Raw genomic sequence first — 12,357 nt, forward strand, 5'->3', positions numbered from 1 at the left:
ATAGTCAAATAGTTCTACAGAGTTTATTATGAGAAACAACAGTTTCCTCCTCTCCTCTTTCCCCCAAAGCCAACCACTCTTTTGATGCTTACCTGTTTATCTCTATATAGCATGGATATGTGTACTACTACTGCCTGTTTTTTTAGGGTTTTGATTGTGGTAAACATACATAACATAAAATTTTCCATTTTTATTCTTTTTAAGTGTACAGTTCTGTGACATCAGGTACATTCACATTGTTGTACAACCATCATCACCATCCATCTTCAGAACTTCTTCATCTTCCCCAAATGAAACTCTGTACTCATTACACACTAATTTATCCCCCCATTTATCCCCCCATCTATCCCCAGCACCTGGTAATCATCATTCTACTTTCTATCTTTATGAATTTGACTACTTCAGGAACCTCACATACATGCAATCATACAATATTCATCCTCTCGTGCCTGGTTTATTTCACTTAGCACAATGTCTGCAAGGGTCATCCATGTTGTAGCATGTATTAAATTCCCTTCTATTTTAAGGCTGAATAATTGTTCTGCTGAATTTGGATACCACATTTTGTTTATCTTTTCATCTGTCAGTGAACACTTGGTTTGCTTCTGCCTTTTGGCTATTGTGTATTTTTAGTTTTAAACATCGTCTACTGACTTTCCACCTTGGAAAATGAAGATTTAGGTCTCATTCACATACATAACACACTAGTACCCCACATCTGCACAGTGTCCATTAACCTGTCTCTCAAAAACAAAGATAAATCAATGGATTGATCTGATAATTAACTTTTAGCACTTAATTATTATAACTATATAAATGCAATTCACAGTCAAGCCATGTAAGATCCTACAATCACTTTTTCTTTCTTACGAAACTTTTGTTTTCTGGAGTTAATAATTTTCTTATGTATATGTTTGCTTAGTTTTCTATGTACTTATCATTACTTTGTTCCCAAGTTCTCCCCAAATATCTGAATTTCCTCTCAATATGCATAAATATGTCCAGTATTCTAGCACACTCACCTTCGTAGGAATATCTTTTAAGTTTTTCTAAAATGCTCCAGGCTGTGCTAGTTGTACTATCTGCCCTGCTACTCCACTGTCAACCAATTGCCTCCCTTACCCATTACCTTAGAAACTCTATCTTCCTCTCTCCTCTATTGGATTTTCTGTGTCCTGAATATATCAGATCCTTTTTGTTGTTGTTCATGGGAAGTAAAATTTTCAGGCCTTTCATTACTGAAAACACCTTCTACCCTCACACTTGCTTGGTATTGTGGTTACATATGGAAATATGGATGTGTAATCATTTTCCCTTAGAACTTTAAAGACACTGCTCCATTTCTGTCTAGCTTACAGTATAGCTTCCAGTATTGTCTAAATAATTTTGACACCAAATCTTTTGTATGTAATCTGTTTTTTATCTCTGAAGGCCTTTGGGATTTTCTCTTTGTCCTCTGGCTTCTGAGATTTCAGAACATGATTTAATGTAAGTCTATTTTCATCCCTTTTGTTCGGCACTTTGTGGATCTTTTAATCTGTTAGTTCATGTCTTCGAATTCTGGGAAATTTTCCCACATTATTTCTATGACTGAATTCCTTCTGTTCATTTTCCTTGCTTTCTTTCTCTAGAATCCCTAGCATTAAATGCTGGATCTCCTGGATGATTCCTTAATATTCTTACAGATTTTCTATTTCCCATATTCCATCTTTTTGTTCTTTTACTCTTCTCTCTGGAAGATATTTTTCAACTTTATTTTCCAAACCCTCCTTTAAGTGGTTTCTGCTATCACAGTTCTAATTTCTAAACATTCTTTTTGTTCTCTAAATTCCACCTTTTATGTAGCATTCTGGTCTTTTGCATGTAATTTACTTTCTCATCTCTTTAATGCTATTATTGATGACAGTTTGTTTTGGTTTGCCTTTTTTGTTTTCCTCTTCTTGTAAAATATCTACGCATTTGTACTAACCTCTTTCATGTTAGAGGCTCTTCTTAAATGTCTGGTAACCCTTAGCTATCCATTCATATTTTAAATTAGGAAACTAAAAAGCTGACTGAAAGTTCTGTGCATGTACATCTGTATAGTAAGCTGTGGACTTCAAAAAGACCTGACCTGTCCATTTTGTTGGGGACTGCTCGTAGGACATATCTTTAGGACATTTCTCTTGGGCTAATCATATTATTCAGAGTATCTTCCAGTCTCACATATGAAAGATTTAAGCCTCACTATTAGAGTTCTGAAAACCAAATCAGAAAAGAGAGCTGTAAGATTGAGGATAAATCTCAATATTTAGTATATAAACTTGTACTGTTTTCGGTTTGGTAACCCTATCTTCAACTTGCATCTATTCTCCTCTGGTCTTCTGCTAGAGCTGGCATGAGGCAGTTGACTGGTAGGGCGTGCAAGGGAAGAAATCAGTTGTCTTAACTGCTTTTGAAATCAAAATTCAACCAATCCTTCTGTTTGGGTATTGATTTTACCCCCCTTTTCCAGAGGAACCTGATGCTGCCAATTTCTAAGGGATGGGGGTTCTGCAAAACACTAAAAATTGGGTTGTTATCCACATTTTCTACTGGTTTAGGACTGAGTTTTCTTGGGTATGCTTGGACAATTACCATACTTTCTACTTTGCAGCTTCTAAAAAATGTTGCTATCATCTTACTCTCCTGCATTCTTTATGTTTGGGAGCCCATGGTTTTTTAAAAATTCCCTAAGATGTTGTTTTTATGAGTTTAGAGAGGCAGCAGATATAAATGTATGCGTTCAATCCACCATCTTTAACAAGAAGTCAATTTGATAACTTCTTACCACCTCCACAGTACTTTCAATATCCTTTCAAAGAGCCATTTTAGACACTGTCATATACTTTAAAGTCATTGGTAACTAAGAGCATATACCTTAGAACATTTAAAAAAAAAAAAAAAAAAAAGATGGTTTTTCCTGAAAAATGTTAAGGGTGTTGATACATTAAATTTAATTAAATACACACAGAATATAGTCATTAACTGATCTATTAACTATAATCACCAAGTACTATGCTGGTAAAGGGCTGAAGACAAAAAGATAAGGTCCTATCTCTTTCAGAGACCACAGACTGGTTGGGAAGACAGATAAGTAAAGTAACAATCATGTTTATGGTGTTCCCCACTGCTAGAGATGTCCCTTAGTGGCTCTCTGCCTTCCCCATTCTCATAGCTTAACAATGAGCTGGTTTAGTAAGATTGAATTAGGTCTCTTCAGCTGATATAAGTAGCACTGATATGAGAATTACTCTAGCCAAGTCATTTAACTGAACAGTAAGGATCCACTTAGTACATACTGACTAGATGTTCTCAGCCTTCCTCTTAACTTCCTTGTAAATGATACAAGAGTAGGGTCCCTCTCCTGAGCTATGTCCCACTATTTGTACGACGTAGCTGAACACATCAGATCCTTCCACAGAATGACAGGAGGATGGTGTTTCCAAGCACTGTGTTAACCTTTCTGCTTATAAGATTTACTGAGGGAGAACTTATTTTACACCTATATGTGTGATGCTAATTTTGTGTGTGTCTATGCCTGTTGCATGACACCACCTTTATCACTTATTAAATTCTTATATATATGGATCAATTTCTGTACTTGCATTCTGTTCTACTCATCAGTTTATTCTTGTGATTCTATATTGTTTTAAATTAAGTATCATTACTCTTCAGTACAACCAAAGCTCCGTAAAAGGAATATTCTCAAAAGAATTTAATCTTAAATAACAAACATATATGTTTATATGTATATTTGTGAGAGATGGAATAAGTATTGTAATAACTGCTCTTCCTCTAGATTTTCTAAGCAATGGTCTATTTTAGGACAAGCCAACCACAAAGCCATATTCACAAACTATATTGAGAGTTCATATGATAATTTTCTCTTAAAGTTTGATAAAAGGAAAATAAAGCTGATACAATATCTTTTCTAATATATTTATGTATACATATACACACACCACATAGGTTCCTTTTTACCAAGAAACAGAAAGCCTCAAAACCAAACTGTAATACTGTCCTCAAAATAAATTAAGGGAATAAATTACCTTTCTTTTCTTACCCCAACTAAATATCAGTAAAAGGATACTGACCTTTTAAATTTAATGGTTTATCTAATATATATGTGCTTTTAATAGAATTTATTGGGGTGACATTGGTTAATAAAATTATATAGGTTTCAGGTACACAATTCTACAATACATTATCAGTACACTGTATTGTGTGTTTACCACCCCAAGTCAAGTCTCCTTCCACCACCATTTATTCCCCCTTTACATTCTTCTACCTCCCTTCCCCACACTCCCTTTGCTCTGACCATCACAGACTATTATCTGCGTCCATGAGTTTTTCTTTTTTTTCTTTGTGTAATCCCTTCAAAGCTGTGGTACATTTATACAATGGAATACTACTCAGCCATAAAAAAGAAGAAAATCTTACCCTTTGTAACAGCATGAATGGACCTGGAGAGTATTATGCTAAATGAAATAAGGCAGTCAGAGAAAGACAATTTCCATATGAACTCACTTATATGTTCTTTTTAACTAAAATCACATTTAAAATATTTTGGAAGTATATATAATAGAAATAACTTTTTAAGGCAAGGAGAAAAAAATTGTTTTAAAATGAGATCTAATTCCAGGCTGAAAATATCACAGGAAGCTGAATTCTAGGAATAAAAAAAAAGTATTTCAATACATCACATTTAACCTCTTTATTTTCTCCTCCACACTCTTAGTTTATTCAAAATCTCCATTCACCTAGGATAGTTCTTTTTTTTTTTTTTTTTCATTTAGCCTTTACTATACGCCTGGGACTGAGCTAAGTATCTGATTTCCCTAAATGTTTTCACATCTTTAAAAAGAATATTAAAAATTCCAACTTTATAGAGTTGTTGTAAAGACAATGTGAGTCAACTATAATTTAAAATAAAATTTTTAAAAGAAGACTCAATGTGATGTTTAGTAACTTGCTGGTTGTCATACAGCTAGCAAGTGGTAAATCTAGGTGTCTAACCTAAACTTCAAAGTCTGTTCTGTTAACTATCATATTACTTAACAGAAAACTCAAATTATACTATCTACCATAGCTATTCTGTTTGCTGCCTACTTCAAGAATCCCTATTCTAAAACAGCTCTCATATTCTCCCACCTTACCCCCACCCTAACAGCAAAGAGCAAGGAATGAAAAATAAATACCAAAATCAAGAAGAAAAGAGAATATAAAGTTAATCCAAGAACACCAGACCAACTGAATACGAACTTCTTTGAATCCAAAGGCCATATTCTGTGGAAGTGTTGCATAATATCCAGCACAAAAGAGGTTTCAACAGCAATATTGCTTTTAGTTGACAGTCACTACATGGCTTGTGAACTCAGCTGGTAGTACTGTGCCAGACCTAAGTCAAAAGATAGTCTACACAATAAATAAAAAGAGCACATTTTGCTCCAGTCAATACTTAACCAAATAAAGTGTAAGGTGTAAAGGACCATGGTGACAACTAATCTCACCCAAAGGTCAGTTTCTTTAAAATGAGTTACTAAAGAAAGAATAGCTGGAAGTCTTCAATTTCTTTTATAAGCAACCAGTTCCTTGCCTAAGCATCAGTTATATACCCCATATAATTTGGCAAGCCCAAGTTAGAATTTTAAAAGTAAATAAATCCTTCCTTTCATTAAAGGGCCTCACACAGAAATCAACCTAGCCAAGAATGTTTACATTATAAATGTTATTTAGCCCCACAAAGCCTAAGGCAAACTAATCAAAATAAGAAATACAGAACTTCCCTCTTGTACAAATCAATTCCATAAGTGAATTACAGAAATCAATCTCAAAAGGAAGTAGAAAACAGTAGACAACAAAGAACTTCGTTAGACTTTTTTTTTAATAAAATCACTTCGAGCTAAAATAATTCCAAATCGGATATGCACATTATTTTGGAATCACCCTGGAAGACAATCAACAGTGAAAATGAGCTGGGATAAAAGAAAGGGTTTTTCTACCTGCTTTAAAGCTGGCTCTGTTTCCATGGCAGAACCCATAGGTGGGTGCATGAAATGCCTTCAATCCAATGTTAAATATATATATATCAGAATATGAAAGATATTTTGAAAATAAAAACATGACTGCTTAACTTAAAATTCAACTGGTAATAAGAAATAGAATGAAAAAACAAGAAGTAGAATGGACAATTTTAAAATTCCTCCTCAGATTTTGCTAAATGATTAACTTTCTAACCTGGTTATCATAATTGCACATTTTCTTACTTTTCTGCAGCTTTCCAAGTATACTGAAAGACAGGTGGGAGACTCAGAGACTTCTACCTAGACACCATTTTAAAGCAGGCTACCCCACTGTTTCCTAGATCCAAAGGCAAAATAAAACTGTAGTTCAGTAAAAAGGAATTCTATTCAAGACCAATATAATAGAGAGTATTAGTTTTCTACTGCTGTGTAACAAATTACTACAAATGAAGAGGCTTAAAACCATACACAATTATTATCTCAGAGTTTCTATGGTTCAAAAGTTCAGCATGTTTTTCCTGGGGTCTTATGCTTAGCATCTTAACCAGGCTAAATCATGGTATCAGCCAGGGCTGTAGTCTCCTCTGGAGCTCAGGGTCCTCTTCCAAGTTAATTCATGTTGTTGGCAGAATTCAGTTCCTTGTGGTTGTAGAACTCAGGTCCCCATTTTCTTGCTGGCTGCCAGCCAAGGATAGCTTCCAGCTACTATAGGCTGCCTATAGTTCTCCTGCCACATGGCCCTCTCCAAAACATGGCAATCTGTTTCTTCAAGACCAACAGTAGAGCATCTGCATCCACTCTGAATCTCTCTAACTTCTATATCTGACCTGCAGGCCCTCTTTTAAAGAAACTCACCTGATTAGATCAGGCCCACACACTCGAGGGGAGGGGATATTATAGGAATCCTGGGGCTACCTTAGAATTCTGCCTACCACAAGCAATCAAAGCAAAGAGCTTCCCACTGATAAAGTTTTATCCAGAGACAATATAAAACCTTAAATACAGACGAATGAATAAACTACATATCCTTCAGATCATCCTCAAATAGTATTGTACCTTTTGATAAAATTGGACAATAAACAGTTTGAAATTATAATCTCAGATAAAAGTTTGAAGCCTAATTTGCTCATTAAAGTTCAATTATTGTGGAACAATCCTTCTGGTACTTTGTTTCAGCTGGCGTATCACAAAGAGAAGCCAATTTACTAACTGCCTCTACCATTTCATGGTATCAAGGACAATGCCCATTCCATGGGTCACTGCAGCAACTCACATTCACCTACATAATTTCTAGAAACACCCAGACCAACTATCGATATAAATAAGACTTTCATATGTTCTGTCATATGATTCTAAAGAAGGCTTAAAAAAAAAAGGACAAGAACACATTCTTTAAAGCCAAAACCTTGGTTGCTGAACTAAAAATAATAAGAATACAATTCTGAATAGCAGCACTGACAATGCTAAAAAGTGAATTAGTAAATTTGAAGGCAAACAAACATATGGGGAAAATGTCAGAGGTAAAACTGTGAAGAAAATAGGCAAGAGACATGGAGGACATGTATTTTTCTAGGCTATATACCAGCAGGTTATAGCAGAGACCAGCTAGCTATCCCAAGCCTATTTCCTCTTCCTCCTGGTCACACAGATAGACTGTACTTCCAAGCCTCACTTGCAGTGTGTAAGCTATGGCCAATGTAATGTTGGCAGAGTGATATGTATCACTTACAAGCCTGGTCCATAATAAACCTCCAAGCATTATTTTTACTCTCTTTTCCCTACTGCTTTAACTATGGAAGCCACAGGTTGAAGTGGTAAAGCCACAAGTTGGAAGAGTCCTGGATCCTTGAAGAGCGACCCTACCAGAATATCCATTTGCACTTTACATGAGTTAAAACTAAAACTTCTATGGTGAGATTTTGGAGCTTAGCTATAACAGCAGGCAGTTTTAAGAAAAACAGGAATTGGTATTGGAAGAACGGTGTTGTCATAACAAAAAAACTTAAATGGCATTAGTTTAAAGATCAGGCAGTAGGTAGCAAGAATATATATTTCACAAGTTGAAAGCCTGGAGAGCCCTGTAATAATGTGACAGAACAATTGGGAAAACTGAAACCTGTAATAAATGAAAAGGCACACCATGTGCCTACTGTAGCTCTACAAGTGAACGGACGGTCATAATCACAGTGTATTCTGGCATTTACTTTCTGCTTTTAGAAAACCATAGAAAAGAAACTTACTCACTTGCAAACTGAACTTAAGGGAACAGAAGTCCAGAAACTCAGGCCTCAGAGGGTTATAAAGCTAAACACATATAAATCCTAAACAGTAAGAGAAAAGAAAGGTAAAGGTTTGAGGAAGAAAGTCCCAAGACTTCTAGTTGAACAAAGGACTAAATCCTGAGGCAAAGATCAGATTCAGGTATGGTATTCCCACACATTATTTCATAGAGCCTCAAAACAGAGCCATTAAGGTAAGAAGGCAACATGAGGCAAGGACTATGCTACCTCACCTCCACTACCTCCCCAAACAAGGGAGAGAAAAAAAGTCCTGAAAATTATATTTAGAAAAGAATACTGGGTGTGATGTCCACATAGACCCTGTTGGAAAGAAATAGATCAAAGGCCTACAAAGTTTTGAGTTAACTATAATGCCAAAAACCCATAAATCTGGACTAAATAAATCTTTGGTCATAGCCTTAAAACAACTTTCAGGCCCCTAAACTTGCAGGAACAGACAGCAGGCAGAGGAAGGAAGGAAGTTAGGAAGGAGGGGAGAGAAGGAAGAAGAGAGGGAGGGAGGAAGAGAGGGGGGGTGGAAGTTAGTTGTAGATATAAATGTAGATGTACAGAGAGAGAAAAATCGTCTTCCAAAAGGATCACATGTCTTGCTATGAGGCAGAGATACTGTGTATTTCCCATTACCCCCTTGCTACATGGGAGTTTTTGTTGCAGTTATTCTAGTTTTGCTACTCCCCAGCATTGACTTCAAAAGTGTAGGTAGAAAAAAAAGACAAAGGGAAACCAGGGTGCAGCCAGGAGCCCCCAAAAGCAATGGGCAAGGAGTCAATGTCTAAGCACGAAGTTCCCCACTACCAAGGCAGAAGGATTTCCCAGTGCCAGCCCAAAAGGATCACATGTCTTGCTATGAGGCAGAGATACTGTGTATTTCCCATTACCCCCTTGCTACATGGGAGTTTTTGTTGCAGTTATTCTAGTTTTGCTACTTCCTAGTATACTGCAGGTAGGAGGGGACACAGATCCAAATAACTTGTCATTCTAGTTCCTGGTCACCAGCCCTTGAAGAGACATATATGGATCTGATGGAGAATGCTGAGCATCTCTGGAAGATGCTAGACTTTGAGATGGATATAATGACTGGGGAGGATACTGGGTTGCCCCTCTTAGGGAAAGGGAAAGTGTATTCTATGGATGAAAGGAAGAGTGAAGAGATATTTGATAACCAGAGGGTAGGCCGTCCTTCTCCTCTTAGAAACAGTGAGATAACCTTTCCCAGCCTCCCTTGCAGGTCAGTATGGCCATATAATTAAGTTCTAGCCAATGAAATATGAGTAGAAGTGATAATATGCTGCATCCATGCCTAGCCCTTAAAATCACTCCCAATGTAACACCCCTCGGTCTCTCCCCTTCTGCAGCAATCTTCAAAGCCATATTAAAGATGGCACAGGAAACATAATGGAAAGAGTCCCTAAATCACCACTGTGAATACAACCATCAGGAACACAATTTGGGCCTTGACATAAGTGAGAAATAAACCATTTCTTCTCCTTTTCCAACATCCATGAATTCAAACAAAAATTTACTGAACACTATCTACAAAGTATAGGTATTTTCTCTCTCACCTACTTTCCTTGCCTTTTAGGTATTATAGAAGATTTAAAAATGTGTATATATAATATCTTTATTCAAGGATCTTATATGTACTATAGCACAGGATAATAACATATGCAAACAAAGCTAGAGTGAGATGACATTTTTATTGCAGGAATGAAGGGTTATCAGTTAATTAAAAGTCCTGAATTCACAAAAGGTCTCTTCATTATTTCTTTATATGACAAAAAATATAGCTAACAGCTAACAGTTTATACAGATACAGTGCCACAGTAGACAAATTCACCTCAATCTAACCTGAATTCTACTACAGGATCTGACTTTTACAAGTTGTCTGAGCTTGAGTAAGTCACTTCTCTACCCTGGGTCTTAATTTCTACAGATAAATAAGGTACCAAATAATCTCACATTGAATGAAATAACAGTCTTTGTGGAATTCTCTCTTTCACCAAAAAGGAAATAAAGTTCATTTCTCAAGTAGATGCCTAGGAAAAGAAACATTTAAAAAGGAAGCTTCCACAGTGGCTTTGTCCTATACTCTCCTACATTTTGAAAGTTTAGGAAAAATTAATCAACTACAATACTTATCTTACAAAATACTTTAATTACTATACTCGAAACATCATCCAGGCCCTGGCTGCTGTGGCTCAGTTGGTTAGAGTGCTGTCCCATGCACCGAAGGGTGGCAGGTTCGATTCCCGGTCCAGGCAGATACCCAGGTTGTGGGCGCATACAGGAGGCAGTTGATCAATGTTTCTCCCTCCCCGCCCCCCAATCCATCCCTCCCTCCCTCCCTCCCTCTCTCTCCTCTCTAAATCAATAGAAACATATCCTCAGGTGAGAATTTTTTAAAAAATCAATCACCCACCAGTGAAAAGGTATATTTTCAATGATTAGTTTTGTTTCTTCACCACTAAAAAAAATTACATGGTATCATTATTTCTACCAGGTTTATCATCAATTAGCTTTAAACTTTCCACTTTGTAAAGTATAACACTGACAAAATTAAAATGAAGAGGAAAAGAATATCTGTGTTCCCTTAGGAAAGGGATTCTCAATAGGCAAATCTCTTCTGCAGAATCAGACATCTGAAAGATTAGCAAGGCCAGCTGAGACTGAATATATGCCCCAAATATGACCTACTTCCTCCTTCCCCACAGAATAAGAACTACAAATGACTTATTCAAGAACAGTTGTATACAGAACAAAAAAACACTTTCTGTAAACAAATGAATCCTCTATTTATTGTTGCAGGCTACATCATAAGGTATACTGAGAAATTTTAATAAAATCAATGTGACTTAAATTTCAAAAGAGCAAGTAGCACTGCAAATCATTCCTGCTCTTTATTCATAGTAACAAAAGAAATCCAGACATTCTTTTTGGCTTTGGTGCCTTAAAGATGAGGAAATTAAAGGAAAAACATCTAAATATTTCTAACACGTTTGTTAATTTGTAAGCTTTAAATAAATCCCTTTCGATGATCATAATTCACAGCACTTCCCAATAGGCCTTTTTCGTTAACACCCAATGATATCACAAATAACAATTACAGAAATATTCAAATCTGTAACATGACAACTTGCTTACACAGTAAATACCAACCAAAGGTATTTACCTACAGCATAATTATGCTCATTAACTAGAAAGAGAACTTTTAAAAATCTTGGGCTTCAAATCATATCCAAAGCCAAGGTAAGTATTTAAAAAAAAAAAACTGAAAAAAAAACCACCTCATCAAAGCCCCAATATAAACCATTACAATTGATCAATATTTACTGAACATGCACACAGCAAAAAATATATATATATACACTAGCAAATAATTCATTTCTCTTTTAAGAAAATAAAACACATTTTTAAATCATGTGTTCCCATAAAAATGAATGACTTCCTTAAAACAAGAAACAATTAAGACACTTAGCAAAAGAATTTAACAAAATACTTGCAAAGTCATTGGCCAACCTATCATAAACCCAAGACCTACTTGCTTCATGGCAGTCTCTCCAATTTTGTCTGAATGTTTGCGGATACTCTCCAGAAAGTCTTTGAGATCAGACATAGAGACATCCTTAATTTCTTCTCGCAGCTTGGGGATGTTATCCACCATCACCTTGCAGAATCGATAGTGGCTTACTTGAGGGAGATAGGTATGCTCTAGATGTTCCAGAGTTTTCAGTGCAGGATAATGCCTATAAAAGGAATTATATCACCTTTAGCTCAACTCAGTCTGCTTAAGGGTCACAGATACATTCCTCAGGCAAAATTTCTAGCCTGAATTAGTTTTCACTGTGCATTACGACAAATTCAGTATTAAGTTTTGATAAAAACATCAATGGAAAATCTCAAATTATTAACAATTAATAAATATATGCATTAAAAGACAAGTAAATTATAATAAAAACATTGTTCTCTTAGATTTTTTTAAAGCAATGATTATAACAGTGCATTGTTGATTCTAT

The 12,357-nt window shown here is 35.8% G+C and overlaps 1 protein-coding gene across 1 annotated transcript in view; it reads right to left on the minus strand.

Annotated features, from left to right (window-relative positions):
• The window catches only part of EXOC6B (exocyst complex component 6B), a 442,612-nt gene that overhangs the window by 358,759 nt on the left and 71,496 nt on the right, over nucleotides 1–12,357 (minus strand). The window contains exon 6 of the mRNA XM_016202591.2: nucleotides 11,883–12,087. Within this exon, the coding sequence (XP_016058077.1) occupies nucleotides 11,883–12,087 (205 nt within the window). The remainder of the gene's footprint in view (nucleotides 1–11,882; nucleotides 12,088–12,357) is intronic.

The sequence above is a fragment of the Miniopterus natalensis genome, chromosome 13, assembly GCF_054644295.1.
Source record: "Miniopterus natalensis isolate mMinNat1 chromosome 13, mMinNat1.hap1, whole genome shotgun sequence".
Lineage (NCBI taxonomy): Eukaryota > Metazoa > Chordata > Mammalia > Chiroptera > Miniopteridae > Miniopterus > Miniopterus natalensis.